The sequence below is a fragment of the Bombyx mandarina genome, chromosome A1 (assembly GCF_030267445.1).
Source record: "Bombyx mandarina strain Sakado chromosome A1, ASM3026744v2".
NCBI classification, from domain to species: domain Eukaryota; kingdom Metazoa; phylum Arthropoda; class Insecta; order Lepidoptera; family Bombycidae; genus Bombyx; species Bombyx mandarina.
The window spans coordinates 3,680,739-3,705,359 of record NC_143234.1 but is presented as its reverse complement, the minus strand read 5'-3'; the positions used below and the strand labels follow the sequence as shown (position 1 = coordinate 3,705,359).

At 36.5% G+C, this 24,621-nt stretch overlaps 1 protein-coding gene across 6 annotated transcripts in view; it reads right to left on the bottom strand.

The window, feature by feature from the left end:
- pan (transcription factor pangolin) overlaps window positions 1–24,621 on the bottom strand; it is a 213,682-nt gene that overhangs the window by 174,368 nt on the left and 14,693 nt on the right. For all 6 annotated transcript variants that reach the window (XM_089739613.1, XM_089739614.1, XM_089739615.1 and 3 more), the window contains exon 2: window positions 5,149–5,534. In XM_089739613.1, coding sequence (XP_089595739.1) covers window positions 5,149–5,316 — 168 coding nt within the window. In that variant the 5' untranslated portion in view covers window positions 5,317–5,534. The remainder of the gene's footprint in view (window positions 1–5,148; window positions 5,535–24,621) is intronic.

The window sequence follows — 24,621 nt, the reverse complement described above, 5'->3', positions numbered from 1 at the left end:
TTATGATTCGTATTGTATAGATTTTCGGAAACGTACCGATTCTATTTTCAAAGGTACCTGGATATTTTTTTTAGGCTCCCACTTCTCTGTCGCATTTCGTGTGTTTTCATATTGTTTCGTCACGGTCATTTACCCTGTTTGTTTTATTGGGTATTCCGCGAGACGTGCCACCTATCGCAAGCTCACGGTGGTTCCAGAGATAAGATAATTGAGCGGTTGACTCATTAACTCGGCCGATGTTTATCTGAGCGTTGAATTGTTACAATAATGAGTTCGTTTACCGGGACAGTCTCATGAATAATTAAAATTCTCACATTGCGGACATTAAAAAAAAAATCATTTTTTTTTTAAATATAGTTCGTTACTATACAACGTTTTAATTGTACCAGAGCGAACGCCGTTGTCCGACTCTAAATCTTCATTAATATAGAACTAAGTAGATATTACGATTCAAATGTTTTCAAACTTAATAAGTAGCGCTGTAAAGAAATGTTAATATAATAGTTTGGGGTGAATTAATTATGATAAGAAAATTATGTCCGTAATTAAGTTTAAATGTTACATTAGTGAATTAGAAATTGTATTCTGGTGGCGGTGATCTTTGGAAGGTCGCACGCAGTCCAGCTATCAATTACGTCTAATACATTTTATTTTGTATCTACATGATAAAACTTACCAATGAAAATCAGCACAATAATATAAATCCATATTGTAATATAGTATTTGGTTGTGGAATTGTTTAAAATATAATTTATCGAAAAAGGATGAACATAATGTTTTATGACGTCACTGTCGTTACGGGCGATCATGCGAGAGAGAGATGGCTAGATGCTCCGCACGTCTTCTCTATGTCACTGAGTTTTCATAAAACTATACTCGTATATTTTTAATTATATCTACTGTAACGTTTAAAAAAGTAGTATCGTTTTCACATAACATAAGCACTTTCAAAATGTTAGCGCATGTAACATGGAGTATATGTTTGTTGACAGTGACAGTAACATCGTTAGTAGCATGGGCGACATTCGTGTTTAAGCTACTCGCTGGTCTGCTAGAGGATCCTGATAATATTATATTTGCCTGTCTGAAAGAGTTTGAAGGAGTAGTTATTTTCGTTTTAAGCTACTTGCTGATCTGCTAGAGGATCCTGATAATATTATATTTGCCTGTCTGAAAGAGTTTGAAGGAGTAGTTATTTTTGCATTAGGTACAGTCATCCTACCTATTTCTGCCGCAAAGTAATTATTCGACCCAGTTAGAAGGAGTGTAGACAATATACAATAACTTATTTTTGCCTACCTAATCGCTGGTAGCTTAAGAGGCTATTTCCAGCTACGGTCGAATGAGTGGTGAGCTCACGGACTCAACCTGAGAGAATAGCTAATAATAGCTAGCTAGCCCTAGCAACCCACTTTGATAAAGCGGCACGAGAACCCTCTCATCGTGGCCGCCGGTAGCTACATTCCCGATCCTGCGGACAGAATGGAAAGCAACGTCGCCCAAAACACGTCATTTCGGATCCTCCCAATCCACTAACGGTGCTTTTAGGTACCTCAAGCACCGGTCATCGTTCTTGTCGAACCCGTCGCTTGCGATGAAGGACAGACATAGCTCACTGAGTTTCTCGCCGGATCTTCTCAGTGGGTCGCGTTTCCGATCCGACGGTAGATTCTGCGAAGCACGGCTATTACTAGGGTTCGTGTTAGCAACGTCGTCAGGTTTGAGCCCCGTGAGCTCACCTACTAGTTAAAATTACGCTGAAATAGACTCTCAAGGCTATCAGCTTAGGTACAAAAAAAACCTAGCAAGAGCAGTGGTCGTTGAACCTATCACTGGGTTGGAATCATTTTACATTATAATGCAATTAAAATTACGATCTCATGTTCTAATTTAGGCAGTGGTATTGAAGTTGTGTTAGGCATGGGATATTCAGAATGTCAATACTAAGTCGGTTGTTAGCTCTTCTATCGATAACTAAAAATCAAAACCTGTATAAAAACAACAACGAAAACAGATTTATTCAGAAGCGAAACAAGAAGATAATTCGATTATTTTAATATCAAATGTGCAAGTTAATTTTTTTTTCCGTCAAAAAAAAATTTACTCTGATGCATTGCTCAATTATAAGTAACGTGGATAGGACAACAATAATAAACTGAGAATTGTACTGGTGTTAAGTTCACAAATACCTTGAATGTTCTTGGGTAACTTAACTTAATACAAATAAGAGTCATTGTTGCTTGAATAATTTGAAACGGAACGCAAAATTTAATTCGTAAACGCAAACTCAATATATTGTGCACATCCCATTGGTTTTAACAATGCAAATAATAGGACCTTGTTCAGCTCTACCTGAGATGGGCACCTGTTCTATAGTAGAGATGGTGATTCGTACATTTTGTACCCTATATTGTAGAGCAAATTGTAGCGCCGCGTGAAGCTCGGTTTTTACAAATAGAGCATTTCTATAGAGACCACCGACGTTATTTATTTATGTTTAACTTGCATTTGTATATTGTTCAAAAGGTCAATCACTGTGGTATTTTTTTGTGCTAAATATCGAAAGGGCGCTGTGAAAACTACAATGGTAGCTTATGTTAAAGGGTTATCTTTAAGTATAATTGCTGATCGTAGGGCGTATTATGAAACCCCATAGGTACTCCTACCCTGCTTCTGCCGTGAAACGTCAGGCGCTTTAAATTTTTTAAAGATTTCCCCTGAGTCTCTGATGTCTATGGACATCAGTAACTGTTTAACCTCCGAAAGACTAGTCTGCTCATAAATGAAATATAAAATTATCTCTTAATTAATATTCTTTGGGAAACTTGTTGAATCTATACTAATATTATAAAGAGGAAAGATTTGTTTGTTTGTTTGTTTCGAATAGGCTCCGAAACTACTGGACCGATTTGAAAAATTCTTTTTCCATTAGAAGCCGACATTGTCCCTGATGAACATAGGCTACTTTTTTTAATTTTTTTTTTTTTTTGTTTTCATGTGTGTTTTAATGTTTCGAAGCGAAGCGAGGGCGGGTCGCTAGTGTATTATAAAACTAGATGATGACTTCGTCCGCGTGGAATAGTTCGCAAATAATGCTTTAATAGTTTTTTTTTTTTTGATAACGCCATCTTCTCGTGTCTTTAAAGAGGTTAGTTGCCCTCAATTAAGAAAAATACTAGTAGCTAGATCGATTTATCGCCCCCGAAATCCCCTGTATACTAAATTTTATGAAAATCGTTGGAGCAGTTTCCGAGATTCAGATTATATGTATATATATTAATATACAAGAATTGCTCGTTTAAAGGTATAAGATATATTACAGAGCTATTAAATAAAAACACGCAAATATCGATTTTTATTTAGAACAGAAATGTTTGAAATTTTGTAAGAACTCGGATTCAGGCCGTAAAAACAAAATAAAAATGCATAAATTGTACGCGTCTTGAACTAAGCGAGAAAAATACGTTGCATTTCAAACAACGAATGTGACGCCGATTTCTGCGGTTTAATAATAGCAACGTCATTTTAAACTTACTCATGTGCAATATTGTAAGTTATTGAAGCAATATTTATAATAACTGCAACATCTTAATGGTAGGTATATGCTTCTTTGCTGCATTAACTCATCCAGTACTGGGATGGTTTTATATTCAATTAATCGGAATTCACAGGTCTAATTAAAAATGAGATTAGTATTTTCTTCTGCTTTGGCGAGTTGTTTATTTACATTTTCTTTTTTCGGAATTACAGAATATTCGCTTATGTAAATATTTTAATAGCAACTACATCTAATTATTCAAACTTGAAATTACGAGATTGAACCACATGTTTTTATTTTTATTTTTACCCTACCTAGTGTCTAATGGCCTAAGAGCTTTCCAGCTATAAATTCAAAAACAATTAAATTCATTAAATTATGTTTTAACACTGAAATTAGTATTTACAATACGTAATTAATGTGTTTTTAATACGAGATGAATAGTTTTCGATGTCTGATTCTTATATGTAATTGCACCTATTTTTTTTAATTCACATAAATCTAGGCACATATTTTATGTAGTTGAAATATTTTTTTTAATTTATCCAAGCTGTTTTAAATGATAGCTTTGTGGTTAAAATAATCTACTAATAATATTTACTATAATATATGGAAATACTAATCAACGTTCCAACCGTCAAATAATATTCGTTCTTGTAGTCTGATTAGAACGTAAACAAAATCGATATTTGTGAAGACAAAATTTTCTCTCTCTATACAGATACATATAAAAATTCGGATGATGTCACGGATTAATCTTGGTGCAGTGTAAGACAATGTAAGATTCATCTCAAAAAGCTTCCCAATAATCTTCTTCAAACGAGTTGTAGTAACTAAAATCGCCTTAAACGTATTTTGTATTCTTAATAATCCAGTGTCTGTGCCTACTTTAAAATGGCTTATAATGAACATTACTGAATTTATATTACGCAGTTTTCATATTCTCAAAAATACCACCTAAAATATCAACCTAACAAATGTTACATCAATAGATCAATTAAATACTATAGTGCGATTTAGGTGTAGTAATCAAAACAGATAATTGAATTACAATTGAAGATTGTATGAACAAAGCAAACATTGGCCGTTGCTATATGAACAAATTAACAGATCTGACACGTCAAAAAAACTAACCCCTGTATATATATTGTGTGCGTCTTATGTGTTTTAGGTACATCAACAGCGATCCTGTCATCAAACATTCTTAGCTACTCACTTAATTCTTAGTTACAATCTGTGAACGTGTTCACGAAGCCTGCTATAGAAAGCAGAGTAATACGCTTGTCACTTGACATTAGCGAAATCTAAAAGGAAACGCCATAAACCCAAGAGATAGATAGATAAATAGATAGATAGACTGGTGGTAGGACCTCTTGTGAGTCCGCGCGGGTAGGTACCACAACCCTACCTATTTCTGCCGTGAAGCAGTAGTGCGTTTCGGTTTGAAGGGTGGGGTAGCCGTTGTAACTATACTTGGGATCTTAGAACTTATATCTGAAGGTGGGTGGCGCATTTACGTTGTAGATGTCTATGGGCTCCAGTAACCACTTAACACCAGGTGGGCTGTGAGCTCGTCCACTCATCTAAGCAATAAATAAAAAATTACTCACCTCGCTCTCCGTCCAATCGATTAGACTGGACTTCTCCTCTAATAGGTTCTCGGAACTTCTCTTCTCGTCCTCTCCGTCGCCCTCGTCCTTGAAGACCTTGATCTCATCCGTTGAGCCCAGGTCGTCGCCGCCCGAGCTCGCAGCCGAACTCGAGTGAGCATGCGGCATCTTCAACTCACCCGAGTTCTACTATATCCCATCCTCTAATCAAACCCCCACTATCTGTCATCCATGTCACTTTAAAACGCCACAGCAACTAACATCCTATCCTGATCCAAGTCTCTTCGCTAAACTAATTTAGGCGTCCGTCACTATACTAACATTAGATCACAGATTGAAGACTTAAATGCCTAATGAGGTGTTCCGTTAGTTTTCGTTCTTGGTATCTGAAAAAGAAGAAAGGTCTTAATTATAATGGTGGTAAGGTTTGTGTTGGGGTGTCGGTCGTCCGGGCCGTTGGGCAACGGACGTTGGCACAGCGGTGTGACGTATCTTTTGGGTCAAGCTCCTTGTCAAGTGTACGACAACGGCCACTTCTGGCTTTGAGCCAAGTATATCTAAGAAAACTGCGCGAGATGTCGAGTGCGGGACGATTAATACCGATGTTTAGATTGTCTAGAATGCGGGATCTCAAGGTTGGGTTCGGTTCGTATTTAGCGTTATTACAGTAACTTAGCATGATTTTCGAATTTCGAATTCCATGCTACGTGCGTCGCAGATAGCAATTTATCAAGTCGTAAATCAAACATCGGCAATGAATGTAGGACGCGAAGGACATTAGGTCCGACATAATCCACGTCTTTATTCAATGAAGCTCGTATCAAGATTGAATAGAAATCAGATAGATATACATAAGTCGAGGCAGGATACGCGCACACGCACGCTTTAGGTGCAGTTTCATTAACATCAAAACTTTTTATGAATCATTATCATTGAAATTTTTCGTAAAATTATTTTCTCAAATTTTATCTAAATTAGAAATCGAAGATTAAAAAAAGATCGTGAGAAAGTATCAGGTGTTTTTATTATTAACACAATAACCATTTTTCATTAGATAAGTTCCTAGTTAATAATGTTAATAGTAATTCCGCTTTTCCCATCACTATTAAAGCTTCCAGAATTTGTCGGCCATCTTCGTAATCAAATTCCATTTTCATTTCAATTTATCTTATCGGACGTGCAACATCGAAACGTGACCATTTCCGTTTATAATAAAAACTAAAATTGCCCGTGGCTTCGCCCACGTATTCCTACATGATTTAAACTATGTCTGTGCCAAGTTTCATTAATATAGTATTCAGTGGTTTCCTCGTAAAAAGATAAGCTGACAAAATTATAACAGAAGAAACGAAATACGTTGGGGCGAAGTTAGCTGACATTAATTTATTTTTTAAATATTATTTATTTATTTATTTATTTATAACTTCTTATACTACAAAGTATAAAGGCGGACTTAATGCCATAGGCATTCTCTAACAGTCTACCTTAGGGGAGTGCAGAGATGAAGCTTGGTAGGTATAGATCTCTCTTCTCTCTCTCTCTCTGTCTAGCACAAAATTAAATAATTTATTTGATAGTACATTGACATTTGTATTGGTTTTTTTATTAAACATAAAAAATATTAATTCGTCTGGACTTTTCTTTCGAATATCTTTAATTATTTTTTTTACCTTGAATAATCCTATTTATATGTATGTATACCATTCCATTTTGAGTCAGTGTTGAAATCTAATTTTGGGGCCTCGTTGGTAGAGATTTTAATGAGAATTACTACTATATTACCAGTTCTTTTTCGATTCAAGGACGAACTCAGTATCATTGTGAAGGATCTTTATTCGGGTTCTCTTATCGTGTTTCGGGACGATTACAGCAGATTAGACGATAAACGTAAACTGTATTATTATTTTCCTATTATGATATTCCTATCCTATTCTGAAGTCGTCGTGGCCTAAAGAATAAGACGTCCGGTGCATTCGTATCTAGTGATACATCGGTGTTCGAATCCCGCAGGCGGGTACCAATTTTTCTAATGAGATGCATACTTGACAAATGCTCACAATTAACTTCCACGGTGAAGGTGTAACATCGTGTAATAAAAATCAAACCCGAAAAATTATAATTTGCGTAATTACTAGTGGTAGGACGTCTTGTCAGTCCGTACGGGTAGGTACCACCATCCCGCCTATTTCTACCGTGAAGCAGTAATGCGTTCCGGTTTGAAGGGTGGAGCAGCCGTTGTAACTATACTGAGACCTTAGAACGTTGTAGATGTATATGGGCTCCAGTAACCACTTAACAGGTAGGCTGTGAGCTCGTCCACACATCTAAGCAATAAAAATAAATAAAAAATAAAAACGCATCAGTGCAACAGTTACCTCTCGGTTACTATGTCAGAATGCAATCGCAGTCGGTATGTGACGAAGGTGTGAACGTCGCATTATGAATAATGTCGACCGACACGCCTCGCGAGAGCTATGCATGACAATCGAAGTACTTACCGACGCCTTAGTTCGCCTTAGCGGAGAAATCAATTGGACTACGAAAGCTAAGAACCGGCAGATTTGTATTTGTTTTGATGATGTTTTAGTTTTTCGGATCTGTACGTGTCTATGCTACTAGTTTCTACTGTGAAGTATACACATACAGACGGCGTGACTTGTAAATATAGAATTGCTTGAGTCGAGAGAATCGCACATACGTTCTAGAAATTTCGGTTTACGTAATCAGTATTAGTAGTATTCGCTTCTTAAAAGCCGGATCAGTTGATGAGTTGTTAAAAGCAGGGTTCCTAGTCGATACATGCCGAAAAATTATCTTGCTAAGATCTCCATTTAAGATTGTATTATTTCAAGGCTAGAAAACCAAGGTCATGTCCACGCTTAACACGTCATCCGTGACCGTAAAAACTGCAAAGTATCTGAAGCGTCGGTAATAATATAACAATAAAAAGGCACGATTAAAACGTAGAAGTCATTTTAATTATGAAATCAGATCATTCTAGTACCGGTAGATACGTGAAAGAATGATCGAATGATTGAGAGAGTAATTTGGAATTTCTTCCAGTGAGCGACGTTAATCAATTCTCGGCAAATAAATTAGTTTAATGCAGTCTTGAATATTAAAATAAAAGCTCTCAAAGCTTCGATAAAATTCAAAACATTCACATAAAAGTCCGACCAGAAAGCTTTCTTATAGTCCCATAAACAAAATAAGTTGTGAAACAGTCCATCGACCCCCAAAATCGAGATGTGTCAACGAATAATTATTATACGTGACTAATTAAAACGTAATTTATTGATATTAAATTTTTTATTCGTAAAAAACCTTTAAAGTGTCATAAAATTTTATGAATTAAGACAATAATTTAAGCGTCCGTTGAAAATGTGTTCGAATTCCGGAAAATCCGGTAGAGCATCACAGGTAATTAACGTAATCAAGATTGAAATCGGATGGTGTGACCGGCCCGAGACTTAACGACATCAGCGGGACACGACTCCAAGCTTGATGCTCATTAGCGTATTTACAAACACATTACGAAGTTCAGTGAGCGGGATTATTATTTATGACGTATAGGTTTGTTCGTACTCTTCTGATTCTTCTACGATTCTGAAAAAAATATATTTAAAAACAAAGAAAAGAACGAAATTATTGTGACATCGCGTTACTCTTGTAATACAGCTTAGGTTAATTTATAATGGCTATTAAGTAGTCATATTTGCGGACTTTTATGAGGTGTGTAGCTTTATAAAAAAAAAAAACGGAGAATAAAACATTCGCGTCAACTGTGACGGTTTAGGCAGTTATTTTTTTCCTAAAAAAAATATCTAAGCCACGGTTTCTTCAAACAATCTTTTAATGCGAAAGATAACCATCGTAACTCAGACGCTATACAACATCGAAATAAAAAAAAGATATTTTGCTACATTTTTAAAATGATTATTTCCATAATAATGTAGTCCGAATTTGTACATAATTTATACTATACGCAAACAAAAATATAAGCTTGGAGCGTCATGTAGAATGCTGTCGCAGTAAAAGACACGGAATTGACGATTTTAAAAGCGACTGAATTCCAATGAATTTATTTTAATTATTAATATTGAAAATTTAAATATTTGCGAAATCAACCTATCGAATCGATTCTAATTGATTCGTAAGACGTACGCGACACCATAGCATTCATTAGAACGGAACGCGACACAATGCAAATACATATATCACGGAGGTATGTAGATATGTGTAAATGAGAACATTACGTATAGGATATGGCAGCGTTATTTATTGCCTAAGCAGACTATCTGTTCTACTAAAATGAATTTTATCAATTAATTTGATTGGTCTACAGACTGAAGTAAATTTGAGATATAATTAATTGAAATAGAATTTAAATTTTATTTAACGCTAATGATATCCTATGCTTAAATAAAAATCAATAACAACTGAATTCGTTAATAATAATTATCCTTGTCAATACATATAATAAAAAGTAGAATACGTTGTGCGTGTATATTGAGGAATACTATATTATTAAAAATAGAAAGAGGTTAGCTATAGAAGTGTCATTGCAGATAAATCTGTTTGTTCGCACGCACACATTTCTGTTAGTCCTGAACGTATTATCGTGTAGGTAGTTGTTCCAATAAAATCTCACATTGCATAAAAAGTTATCACCGTTTAAATTTTTTTTGGAATTCTATTTTGGTTTGTTAAATGGTAGAAGTAATATTATTTGTCAGTCAGTTACGTTTTGAAAGAATCGATTCTCACGAAATTCGGTACGGAAATAGTTTAAACCCTTGGAAGGAATAAAAGCTATCCTTTATACCGATCGTTGTGCACGGGTCTTCGTCCAGGCGATATAAAGCTGACGCAGGTGAAATTGCGGGTGAAACTCTAACCTTTAAGCACTAACCGTCGATAGATCGACTCTCTTTCTATGCCTTAAAAGTGCTGAGCGTCGGAATTCCGATTATTGCGCGGTTTGATTATCGACCTGTACCGACGTGTCTTAGCGCGGGCATGTATAACGTTTTTTAATTAATTGATAACATATATAAATAACAACTTAACCCAACAAAATAAAATTTGAGGAAAATAATTAAGATTCTGTGCAAACTTAATTAATAAGGTACTTTTTTCCAAAAATACTTTAGAAATTTCTGCAAAATACGTAAACATAAGCTTAGCACTAAAGGGTTAAACAAAACACAAGGTGTTCAACATACTGGGGCGTATTTGTTTAAAAGCAAATTTCGTTGTGACAAAATCGATTCAGAGTATTATCGATAATCGCGACACCGAAGCGTTCATTACGCACCGCACCGAAAGCAACACAATGCTAATATCACGAAGGAATGCATATGAGATGCGCACACGCATATATGATTTTCAATATGGAACTCAGTTTGTTTGACTTCCCGGTTCTTGGTGTCAACTGTTGTTTATTTTATCTATTCGTTGTTACACTGTTATGTGATGTGTTAGCATTATATTTAATAACAATTTATTTGCGATAAAAACTATGTCTTTCAATTGTAGTCTAATTTATAATAATAATATTTACATTGACAATAGTTTTTTATTTGGATTCTTTATTGTTTGTAGAAAAACTAACTTTACTTGAAGAAGTCTGCTAAGGGAAGCCTTAGGTTAGTGGATGAGAAAATATGCGCGCTAAAAAGCAAGGTAATGAGTATTCAGTACGATCTAACAAAATCACATTATAATACAGGTATTGCATTGTAGAGGGGGAAGAGGTCGATCGAAGAAGACACGGATGGAGCGTGTGAATGACGATATGAGAGAGAGAGAGGAGTGAGTGTTGAGATGACGGCTGATAGAAGAGAATGGAAGAGAAAAATTAGCTGTGCCGACCCCACCTAGTGGGATAAGTTGGAGAAAAAGAAGAAGAAGAATACAAGTAGGTATTGCACATCCTCAAGTATCTAACGCCTGCCATCTGAAAATAGCCCTATTATTATAATTTTTGGCTCCAATAACCGCTTCTTTCCTCAAACTTTAGGAGGTCGAAGCCGTTTTTTTTTCAAATTTCTTAGTTGCATAAACGAGAAGACGGTTCACTAAGTGTTAAGTTTTTAGACCCACAATGTTAATGCCGCCGCCCACTTTGTAACATCAGTTTTAAGCCTCAGTTTTATAGTATAAAGGACTATTTTTTAATGCCTACATGGAAAGCTAAAAAATAATCTTTCTGGTGGTAGGACGTCTCGTGTCCGCACGTGTAGGTACTCTGCCTATTTTTGCCGTGAAGCAGTAATACGTTTTCGTTTCAGGGTCGGGCAGCCGTTGTACTGTTAAATTGAGACTTAGAACTCAGGTCTCAAAGCGGGTGACAGCATTTGCGTTATAGATGTCTATGGGCTCCGTTAACCACTTAACACCACCGTGAGCTCGTCCACTCATCGAAGCACTAAAAATAAATAAATAAAAAGTAGAATATATAAGGAAGATTATTTTTTAAAACGATTATTGCTTCAATAAAATTAAATGTGAAATTCGAAAGATGACAAGCGACAAAGCAGAACGAGTGACATTGCGATTTTAAAGCAATATATGCATTGAGTACGTACCTAGTCGTCAAACAGGTCATAGCTGTGTAGTGTATACATACTTGGTTCAGTGTTGTTAACAGTGGTTCTCAATCTTTTTAATGCGCTTCTATTAGCTTTATACGTATGTTACCTGGTCATCGTTTTCGTCGAACCCGTCGCTTGCGACGAAGGGCTCGGCGAGTAAATTAGCTCACAGACACAGCCCACTGAGTTTCTCGTCGGATCTTCTCAGTGGGTCGCGTTTCCGATCCAGTGGTAGATTCTGCGAAGCACGGCTCTTCGTGTTTGCGTTACCAACATCGTCAGGTTTGAGCCCCGTGAATTCACCTACTAGTTAAGGTTACGCTGATATGATCTTTCTATCTAGACCATCAGCTTAACAAGGGAAAAAAAATTGTGTTAGCACGTAACGGAATTTTTGACCGTGATTTTGACTCCCTTCAAAGCATCAGATCAACTCGAAATTTTACGTACCCATCAATGACCGATGACAATTCAATATTTTAAACAGTTAGACCCGTTATTCATTTTCGGCAGTCAAAGCAACAAATTCATTGGAGCGCCTTCTTTTTTTCACTTAGAAAATTAGAAACTGTTGTATTTGCGTGAATGTACATTATTTAATCAAAGGGCTCGGTTTATTTCAATACCTAATATAGGAAAGGAACGATTTGTTGATGTCACTAAGACAGGCAGTGTACCCGGCATGAGTTTATTTACGTAATTTAATTATTGATTTTATAAAGGAATGTTTCGGAAATAGATGAAATGAAAATGAGGTTGGTAAGAGTGTTAACTATGAATGTGGAAGGATATAGGAGGAAGATGTAGACCTAAGAAGAAATGGATGGATTGTGTGAAAGACGATATGATAGAAGAGTATGGTAGGAGAAAACATGTTGCGCCGACCCCAGGTGACTGGGAGAAGGGCAGGATAATGATGATAAAGGAATATTTCGGCAATTGCTGCAATTCTCATTTACTGGTATTGCTCCTAGAAAATTGTTAATTAGTATCGACTAATGAAATAAATTATATCTTCAATAATTAATTTTTTACTAATAAGTACTTAATAAACTCAGATTATGAAAACTAGTCGTCCTGATAAGTTTAATCAAGGAATCAAAGTCGACTTTAATCTACAACTATAGATACCACACCGATAATTATAAAAATTCAAGATTACAAAATAGGAAACTACTACGTTACTAGGAAGTTCTTAAAAATAGCAGTACTAAAAAAAATGTGTGTGTGTGCAAGTCACACACGGTAGAAGTGAAACTTTTAAAAATTAAAATTATTGCAAGGCTCAATCACTCCGCAGTGCAATGGAGCAGCCTCACCCAGGAAAACCGCCTCCATGCTCACGGTGTCCCTACGCCAGGTAATTAAAGTATGGTTTAGCAAGAGAAATACAAGAACGTCTATCAACTGTGTAACATCTCGTCACCGCGATTCAGGAATTGTTGAATTTACGAGCAGCAACATCTGTTGATAACAAACTTAATAGAAATAAAAGTATCTCAGGGCGCTCCGAGAGCCACGACAGCGTGAACGGACGTCAAAAACACACTGTACTAGTCGGGGACGCGAGACCGTGTGGAGCGCTTCGTGATTTGTCGGCGCCGCTCGGAGCCGCTTCGGCAAGCCAATTGCGGCACACTTATTTTTTACTTTTCGTTTCATTTCGTTTCATCGAGTTTCAAATCACATCACAACGATTCTAAAGAAGTTTCACTTCAAAAATAGGCGTCATCAAATTTGAGAAACACAGTCCAGCTCGAAGCAGTAAAACGCTTCCAATATCTGAGTTCAGCTCGTGTAATGGGATCCTGTTTAGGTATCGTTTTTATGGCCCCTTTTACGATTTAGCTATTGGAAACAATCGCCTCCCGAGGTGTGGTAGGCTTTGCTCTTTCAGTGCTGAAGTCAACATAAAGTTTTCGCGAATGGCTTATTAACGTAATGGGGGTTTTGGTTGGCTAAGCTGCGCGAACTACCGACTGTGAACGAATAAATAAATGCTCACGAATAAACGTGTTTTATTACCTTATTTTTAGGATTTACATACATATTCAACTGTACACACAATAGATAGGAAAAAAAAGAGAATTGGAGCCAGTTGCTACGTCACTTCGTAGCTTGGTTATTTAGGAAACTGAAGAAATCACTCGTGCGCGGTTAGAAAATATAACTCACACTATAGAAGACTTCTCAATTTATAGACTATACAATTTATAGATAATAGCACAAGTAATCTTTCTTCTTACATCAGTATGGCATATTATATTACATATGACAACACATACACTAGATGACTCAGCTAGCAAAATCAAGTGACACGTTATAATAATTTCTTCGCATTTCGTAGATATAGTGCAAAAATTGACTTTTAATATAGTGTTAACTATACGTCGTAATTACCTTAGTAATAACTAATCCGCGACCACAAAAACTGAAGCATTTGATGCGTATTAAAATACATATAAATAAAAACGTAAATACATATATATTTTTATTGCTTATATGGGTGGACGAGCTTACAGTCCACATGGTGTTAAGTGGTTACTGGAGCCCATAGACATCTACAACGTAAATGCGCCACCTATCTTGAAATATAAGTTCTAAGGTCTCAGTATAGTTACAACGGCTGGGTGGGGACCCTTGAAACCGAACGCATTACTGCTTCATGGCAGAAATAGATGGGCGGTGGTTCCTATCCGTGCGGACTCACAAGAGGTCCTACCACCAGTAATTACGCAAATTATAATTTTGCGGATTTGATTTTTATTACACAATGTTATTCCTACAGCGTGGAAGTCAATCGTGCAAATTTATTAAGTACGTATTTCTTTAGAGAAATTGGTACCCGCCTTCGGGACTCGAACACTATTACATCGCAACACTATTACATCGCAACACTATTACATCGCTAGATACAAATGCACCGGACGTCTTATCCTTTAGGCCAGTTTTATTACTCTTCTTCAACATGTGTCCACCTATCGCTGAGTGTATAGGTATTTTCATAGATACTCCATTCTTTTCGGTCTATTGCCTTTCTCATCCAGTCCCTACTAACTATTTCGACCAGGACGTCGACCCACCTCATTGGTTGTCTGCTCACGTTATTAACACTAATCATACCAAAACTGACTGGTACCTATTTCTACCATAGCGGGTAGATAACGGCATACGACAAGTATTACTCCAAATAAACTTAACAAAACAAAAAGAAAATATAATAAGTAACTGGTTAATTGGTAAGAAAAAGTCATGAAGTCAAATGTGCAAAAGAAATAAGATGATTTGCATTTTCAATGCAAAAGTTCAGAATGGGTCATTTGACCCGTGATGGTATGTTTAGTGTTAAATTAATTTGAATGAGACATTATGTCCAGTCGTGAGTTTAGTAGTGTTTAGGCAACAGATTTCAATATTGCAATGATTGTTAAGTAATTAATACTCATTGTAAAAATTAATATTATAAAAATATCTAATTTAAAAAAAAGACAATATGTCCGCTGAGTTTCTTGTCAGTTCTTCTCAGGACGGAGGCTACTTTTTGTTAATTGGCGGTAGTTCTTTTTGACGTTCAACAAGTATGTACTTTCATTTATGTTGAATAAAAAAAATTTTTTTTTTTTAGAGGTGAATTAATGCCTATAAAATAACAATCCTTTCTTGGCTTAGCTGCGTTTAGTAGAAGAACAAACGAACCGAGCGACAAAGAGAATTAATTCCATTTTCAATAAAAAACTAATTATACCAAAGTTTATTATCAAATTAACTTAGTACGGCATTTTGGGTACGGTAATTAATTTCACAATTAAACAACGTGATAACAGTTAATAACCGCAGGACTATAATATTGCTTTCATTACAGTTTTAATGTATTCCGATAATCTTCATAGCAGCTTCATATTCCAGTATGAACAAAGAATATGGAACGGATCTGTTTTGAATACTTGTGGCAGAGATTGTGAGCCCTCACAGGTGCTCCCTCTTGTGAGTCCGCGCGGGTAGGTACCCCCACCCTGCCTATTTCTGCCGTGAAGCAGTAATGCGTTTCGGTTTGAAGGCAGGGGCAGCCGTTGTAACTATACTTGAGACCTTAGAACTTATATCTCAAGGTGGGTGGCGCATTTACGTGGTAGATGTCTATGGGTTTCAGTAACCACTTAACACCAGGGGGCTGTGAGCTCGTCCACCTATCTAAGCAATAAAAAAAAGTCAACTAGTAATAGTGGGAGTAACAGCAAATGCTGTCCCTTATATTGCGTCATCCATAATAATAGGAAAAAATCTTAAGGTGTATGGAATATTTCAGTGTGCTTAGTGCGAGTTTTTTAACGTTCTCGTTAGCGTAAAAGTTAAGACAATTTTGTATGCAGTTGGAACAGCGCCCCTAGCGACAAACGTAAGCAAACGATCCCATTCCATACAAATATGAGCTAACTTTTACGCTATCGAGAACGTTAAAAAACTCGCACTAAGCACACAGGTAACATTTACGTTATAAGAGCAGTCATTGATTTGGTCAACCGAACCGGTCACCGTCCTCGTCGAACCCGTCGCTTGCGACAAAGGGCTCGACAAGCGAACTAACCCATAGACCCAGCCCAGTGAGTTTCTCGCCGGATCTTCTCAGTGGGTCTCGTTTCCGATCCGGTGGTAGATTCTGCGAAGCACTGCTCTGTCTAGGATTAGTGTTAGCAACTCTCCGGTTGAGCTCCGCGAGCTCACCTACAAACGTTAGGGTGAAGCTGAAATAGCCTCTCAAGGCTATCAGCATAGGTAGGGAAAAAAAAAGTCAACCGAATTTATTCGTATTCCGTCAACGTTTCGCTAAATCCGATAAAAGCGCACGCAATCACGTTATCCGAAATCAATTTTAATTGCTTTAATACACTTAATTAATTTCGTTGTCATTATTTGCGGGTTTCACTTGATAATTTTATAATTTGTGAGCTGATTTGTTATTGGTGGTTCTTTCCTGGTGTTCTGGAAAAGTCGAATGAATAGGGTTGTTCTACCTATAATATTCTTTCGTTAAAAAAATATTCGTTTTTTTTATTGCTCTAGAAAGGGACGTGTAGAATTCAAGGTGACTACATACTCGTTTACGCTCCGGGCTCACAATCAAACCCATTAAGAAAACAAATAATATTTATAAAATAATAATAAAATAAGCGAGAATAATAAATACGTAGTCCATGGAAAAAAATGTGTGACGGCGAGTTTTGAACCAGTGCCTGTCGCATCGGTTGATGCGAGTACACAATCTTTATCTATTAGGCCACGACGACGTGTATATTCTATATGCCGAAGTATAGTTAGTCGTGTATGGTTAGTAATCAGAAGGTACGAGTAAGAAACCAAGGCAACTACCTTTAACTCCTGCATTACTCATGATATTAGTATTTTAAGTAAACAATACAACTTATTTGTCAATTTTGAGTACTAAGAGAGATCGTGTATTTTTTTTAATGGGTAAACCATCTCACATTCCATTTGTTGTGTTGGTGGTAGCCGGAGCCTATAGACATCAACAATGTAAAGCCGCCACCCACCTTGTTTTATAATACAACTGCTACTCTACCTTTCAAAACGAACCGCATTACTGCTTCACGGCCGAAATAGGCAGGGTGGTGGTACCTACCCGTGCGGGCTCTCAAGCCACCCCACCACCGGCAAACAATATTCTTTCGTAGTAATAAACAATAGAATATAATTTCTAACACAAAAATTAAAAAATTATGTTTATCACTGATCGTTAATACACATATAAAATTTACATAGTGGCAGGTGAGTTTGAGGGACAGCTGACAGTTGATAGGTAAGTAAATTTTGATTCACAATTGTCGTGCAGCTGAACGTAAAATAATTTATTTGATAATTTCTATTCGTGATAAATGTTTAACGGAAGTGTGGCCGGTAGCCGTCGAAGCGCCAAGATCTTTGACAGATGCCTGAATCGCGCTGACGTTATTTTCGAGGTAATCTTACATATATGCGGAATGGTAAGGCGATATCGAAATCTTTTATTTCTTAGATGGTTGGACGAGCTCAGAGCCCAACTTGTGTTGTTACTGGAGCCCATAGACATCTACAAGGTAAATGCCGCCAACCAACTTGAGACATGAGTTCCAAGGTCTCATTATAGTTACAACGGCTGCCCCACCCTCCAAGCCGAAACGGAATACTGCTTCACGGCAGAAATAGACGGGTGGTACCTACCCGTGCAGACTCTCAAGAGGTCCTACCACCAGTAATTACGCAAATTATAATTTTGCGGGTTTGATTTTTAATACACGATGTTATTCCTTCACCGTGGAAGTCGATCGTAAACATTTATTAAGTATGTATTTCATTAGAAAAAATGGTACCCACCTGCGGGATTCGAATACCGTTGCATTGCTATTTACAAATGCACCGGAAGTCTTATCCTTTAGGCTACGACACCTAACTGGTGACAACGTGGTATATGGAGAATGTAGATCGACACGACAACTTCAGATTAGAATGAATACATAAGAATCTGAAGACAACGTTGGACCGCTTCTTCGAAAAAGCGGTGCGACACAATAAGCCTCATATCGTGACCTCCTCAAATTACATAGCCCACCCAGACGACGGAGCAACGGAGAACCCCTAAGCACATTTTATTGGTTCCTGCTCATCCATTCTCCGTGATTCTCGGCACTCCAACCACCGATCATGGTTCTCGTCTAATGTGACGAAGAGTTCGACGTATAACCTAGCCCATAGCTAGAACCGAGCGATATCTAAAGTTTGTAACATTAAAAAAGGAAAAAGAAAAGACAAAAATATTAATAAATCGTTAGTTTGTATTTCTCATGCATCTCAAATTCGAGGTGGCAATGATAATCAAATGTTACCTTTAATTCTGAAAGTCAAAACAATATATCTGACACGCTAAGGTGTGACACGAGTAGCCGCGGTTATTAACACTGTTATTGCCATATGCGTTTGGCGTTTAAAGTGTATTTCTTTCTTTTCGGCGAGCGTAAACTAATAAAAACTATTAAAATGCAAATTATCCAACACGTTGCGGGGTCAGTAAATAACGGTGCAATGTTTATTGTATGAATCTACACAATTAAACTAAGTTAATTAGATCTAATGTCGGAAAATTAACTGAGTGTAGGAATTTGTTTTTATATGGCTCATGGTGTCGTTAATATGAGTCGCTAATAAAATGCGATGAGCATTTTTTTGTGTCCCTTTTTAATGAAATATTTACTCAACATCGAAGTGGTAGGTTTCGATTCAATGCAATGCATCCGTTATCTGTATGCAACTGGGTTCTATTATTTGAAGGGACTTTTTGGCGGGAACGCGAGGAGTGAAGTTGTGTTATTTGTTTTTTATTTTGTATTTCATTTTGTTTTCATTGTAACAACGGTGGTTTATTAACTTTTTTATCTGTGAAAGTGCACAAATGTGGAAAAATGAAACAAAGCTGCTGAACGTATTTATTTTCTCGGGATCCTCCAAAAAGTCCAATGAAAAAGTCTCAGTAAATGACCATCATTTTACTGAGATTATATGTCATCCCATATCATCTCATTTCATTTAATTGCATCCCAGTTGATTAATGTCTCAAATTAATCATGTTCATTTCATTTCACTCCATATTATCATTTTTCAAGACATGACTTAAAGGCCTTGGTTACCAGGTCATAAAATCCCTTAAAAAAATATTTGAATATGGGTGGGATAACCGCTTAACATCGAATCGGAGTGAGAAGGCCCTAATTATAAAAAATAAAGTTTCTAAACAAAAGAAAATCGATAATCAATACGTAAATTTGAGTTAAAAAAAAAGCATGTGTTCTTTTTTTGAAAAGAAAGCATTGACACAGGCCTGCATTCGGTGTCGCGTTACGAATTCGTCACATATCTCCTGTCTGAGACGTTCCGGGACACGTTCAATCGAACCTCGCATTCGTCTCTATGAAAATAAAGACTATAATTGCATTCTTAACGTGACGGTTCAATGCGTCCCTAATTTCGTAAGAATACAGTAGCATGTGGCAGTGTCGTATTACGCTTTCGGGTCACGTTCTAATAATAATATGATAAAATATTGTTTTTGTTTTAAACTAGCTTGTACTGTGTCATAGTTCGAAGAAGTGTGCAATTCATTGCTCTGTAGTTAACAAAGCTGTTATGAAAACGCTTCAAGGTTGGATTTTTTTCTTGGAAGTTCTATATATGGGTGTTCAAATGAATGTCACTTTTGTTACCAGTTTAATAACAAGACTAGTAGGTAACTTTTAGGTTGTTGTTGGCAGGTAGGCAGCGACATGGCTATATCCCTGGCATTGGTGACGTCAATAATGGACGGAAACCGTCCACCATCAAGTGGGGTGTATGACCATCCGCCTGCAAAGACCATAAAAATCCCTTTTACGGATGTCATTTAACAATTCGGCGCATACAAATAATCTTATTTGTAGTTACGGCATTACTGGAATTAAAGTTTCTGGCTTTGATGACGTCAATAATCGACGGTAACCGTTCACTATGAAGTCAATCCAAATATTCTTATTTGTAGTTACGGCTTTACTGGAATTAAATACTTGGAGATAGCGACGGAAGATCTTCAAAGGAGTTGGTGAAATTGCTCCATAGGACAAAAAGCGCTTAAAAAGTCCTTAGCGCGATTTAGAAATAAATATCTTCCGGCTACAGCTACCGCTACAAAAGTATTCAGGAATTCGTGGCTAGTTTCTCAGACATTTCGATACGCATCCTCGGTTTTCAATCCTACATATGATGTTGACCTTCGAGTTATTGTATTGCTATGGTGGGTGACATCACGGGGAATGCTCGACAAATAATTAGTTTCAAATTGACGAACTATGTAAGTTTGGTCTAGAGTAGTTCTGTCTATCTGGCAAGAGCTGGATGAGAGAAGTCGAGGATCGTGCTCAGTAATATGTAGTTTGTGAGGTTTATGTCCAGCAGTGGACTGCTATATCCTGATGATGATGATAAATCGAAACTTGGGTCTGGTTTCTTTCCATAGAGATGTAAGAAGTGATCCTTTTGACTCCTTTTTCCTATTGCAATGAAATCGAACTCCCCTAATGTTTCTGCGCTACCTTAACACATTCTTCAGCGAGGTTTGGAAGTCCCGTGTGGTAAGTGATCGCTTTGATCCTATGGTTCCATGTTTTGCTGTAACCGCCAGTTTACCGACAACTAGCCTGTTAGCTCAGATAGTCGTTAGAAAATATATTTATTCTCGAAAGTATCCGAAAAAAACATTATAAATATTACGGCGCTTGCAACGTCGCCAAAATATTAGGAACTCATTTAATGTCAGCTTTGCTAGTGGTAGGATCTCTTGTGAGTCCGCACGGGTAGCTACCACCTCACCTATTTCTGCCGTGAAGCAATAATGCGTTTCGGTTTGAAGGGTGGGGCAGCCGTTGTAACTATAATGAGAAACTTAGAACTTATATCTCAAGGTGGTTGGCGCATTTAAGTTGTATGTCTATGGGCTCCAGTGACCACTTAACACCAGGTAGGCTATGAGCTCGTCCACCCATCTAAGCAATAAAAAAAAAAGGTTGGTAAAAACCTCTCAAATACATGGTAGCATTTATAATGTGTTTCCAGCTGCAAAAGTTTAAAACAATCCATCAAAAACTGCGTTCACTCTCAAACAGTGAATCAAACGTTTGTTTGCTTCCTGATCGTCTCGCTTTAATAAATGATTTAACAATATTTTTATTTACACAAGTTAAACTGTTCGTTTACAATAGCAATGATTTAATTATGCGCGTTCGGGTTCGCAGCCGTCGAGCTGAACGAACTTCGTACTGGTGAGACGAAAAGTTTCATTGTTGTTTCCATAAAAAAAAAAACACTTTTATGGTTTTAGGCCTCGACCTTTTTCTAATAATTTTACATTAATGTTTTTAAGTGGTAGAAAGTTAAGGGGACGTTGAAATTGCGCTTTTGAATATTTTGAAAACGCGATAATTAATTTCTATATTACTATAAATACTGAAGTTAATACTAAATACTAGGCAATAATATTATGAAGTAAAAGAGTGAAGAAAACAGTTCTTCAAAATGTTGGTACTTAAATAGTCTGTGTTAATATTTATGTCAAAAACATAGTAAAAGCAACGGTGTCGTTTACGTATCTCTTTTTATTCTGCGTCATATTCCTTAAGCACTAATAACAGAAATCTCACATTATGAATTATTGAGAAGAAGGAATCATAAAAACTTTTCTCGTCAACTGTACTCAGAATATTCTAAGCATTATTGCAAAAACCGCCCACTGCGATTGCCGTAGCGTAGTGACCACACGCTAGGCTTCCTCGACAATGCTTCTCACTCTCTCGTTTATTCTCAATTTAATTTTTGAAACCCATCGAATGTAGGTACCGTATAATACATTATATAATATTATTAATTAATAGCTGTACCCGTCCGCTTCGCTGGACATTTAAAATTGACATTATTTCTCACCCCCACAAAGATTCTCATGATCAACGCCCCCGCAACTGGTGTAGAGAGTTCAACACTCATATAAATATTAGCCTATCCATTGAGTACATGTATTTTCTACATGGATACCAAATTTCAAGTCAATCGGATGCAGAGTTCAGTGGTTATAACGGAACATCCGTAAAACCACTGTAGATTTATATATTATAATAGTATAGATTATAGCTGTTCTTTTTATGATGTTTATAGCCGGGTGAGAACGCAGCCTACCGTTGAATATTTAATTTAGAATAATAGATAAATAGTTGGCTTTCAGTAAACCCATAATTTATTCCGTAAATATCAATGCTTAGAACAACACCCTGTATAGCGAACCCGCTTAAAGTGGTACAACGATGAAATCTAGACAGGTAGCCGTTTAACACTATATAGACCGTTAGTCTGTTTAGTTGGAAACCAAATTTGGCAAGGCTTAGGTATTTGCATAAACAGCTGAACTGAGTCGGTTTACAAACAAGGATTTCGCTAATCGTAGACTTAATTAAAATTAATTAATTAATTTTAAATTAAAAATTAAATTAAATAAATTAAAAATTAAAATTAATTAATTAATTTTAATTATTAATTAATTCTAAAATCAAAAATAATAATTAACTAATTTATCAGCTTTGTTGATTTGTATTAATTTATGATGACTAAGGCAACTGTGCAGTGTAAGATAGTGATTGTTGGAATTCATATTATGGTAAATATTGTAGTGTTGACAATTGTTATTTTTATATTGTTGGTTATCAATATGTGTAATTTTCAGATGCCTGATGAAGGTCTAATAAAAGATCGAAACGTTGCAAAAATAATAATGTAATTTGTTATTATGATCCTATCTTGTCCACATTCCTGAGATACAAAATATTTTATTAATTTTAAGGTTTATTGGAAACGAATCACGGACGATCCTCCTCCTCCTTGCGTGGTTCTCCTCATTACTGAGGGTCGTGACTCCCCCGCTGCATCAATCTCTCTTGTACGATTGTTCTCCATCTGCTGCGATCCTTGGCCACGTGGAGGGCATTATAGAGCTTGATGTCCAGACAAGACAGAATTTGTTCCGACCATCTTTGGTCACCGGTCATCCGGCCCAAAATGGGATTTCCTGTATAATGGGTACTAGAGACTGACATACATATAGACGTTTAAAAAAAATGTGGAAGGATGGAGTGCTGAAGGACAAAAGGGAATGTTGCTGACGAGGATGTCGAAGACATAGCGAAGTGGAGGAATTTCCTTACATTAAGGAAAGCTGAACCCACCACCATGTGGGATAAATAGCTGGGATGAGAGAGAAAAAGAGGAAGGGAGACGTTTAAACATTTACAATATACGTAATAAACATCCAGATAAAGAGCAAGCAAACCTGTTTATCAAACGAATGTTTGCCCGATGTGAGAATCGAACCCACGACCTTCAGCCCAACAGTCATGGACTCTAATTACTGAACCACCGAGTCGGTCAGTGTCGTTACTGTCGCACTGTCGTTGTATTATTTCAGACGTTGTTATTCGTCGATATTTTTTTTTAAGTGATTTTATGACCTGGTAACTAAGACCTTTAAGTCATGTCTTATTTTAATTTATATTCTTATTTTTATGAAAAATGATAATATGGAGTGAAATCAAATGAAAATGATTAATTTGAGACATTAATCAACTGGGATGAAATTAAATGAAATGAGATGATATGGAATGAAATATAATCTTAGTAAAATGGTGGTCATTTACTAAGATTTTTTCAGTGTACTTTTTGGAGGATCCCGAGAAGTTGCGTCCAGCGGCTTTGTTTCATTTTACCACATTTGTGCACTTTCACAGATATTAAAGTTAATAAACCACCGTTATTACACATTTAAACCTGAAGAAACACTAAATAGACAAAATAAAACAAATCACACAACTTCACTCCTCGCGTTCCCGGCAAAAAGTCCTATTCGTCGATATTCGAATATTGCGAAAACTACCGTCAATTGTTCTATAGTATAAAAATGTTTCTAGACTACATTTCATTACACGCAGAACGCATTAATAGTATCCGAGAGAGAAGGAGTTTCTAATTTAACTGATTAGTAACTAATTTCAAAATAAATGGGATATTTGTTAGGAAGATGTTCTTTTTCTTCCGTAAAAATAAGATTGAAAATCGTAATATAACATGTGATTCTTGACGTGACATTGTGTAGGTACATTACAGTTATTGTACATGTTATGTTTTGTCCGAAGCTTTATGTAAAAAGCTTTAATATTGAACTTCGTGTTTCTACCTTCAAAACTTTTAATAAGCTTTTGCTCCTCAATTTACGTAAATGACGGTTGGCGATAGCAGTACGCTGATACAATAAATCGCCGAAGGC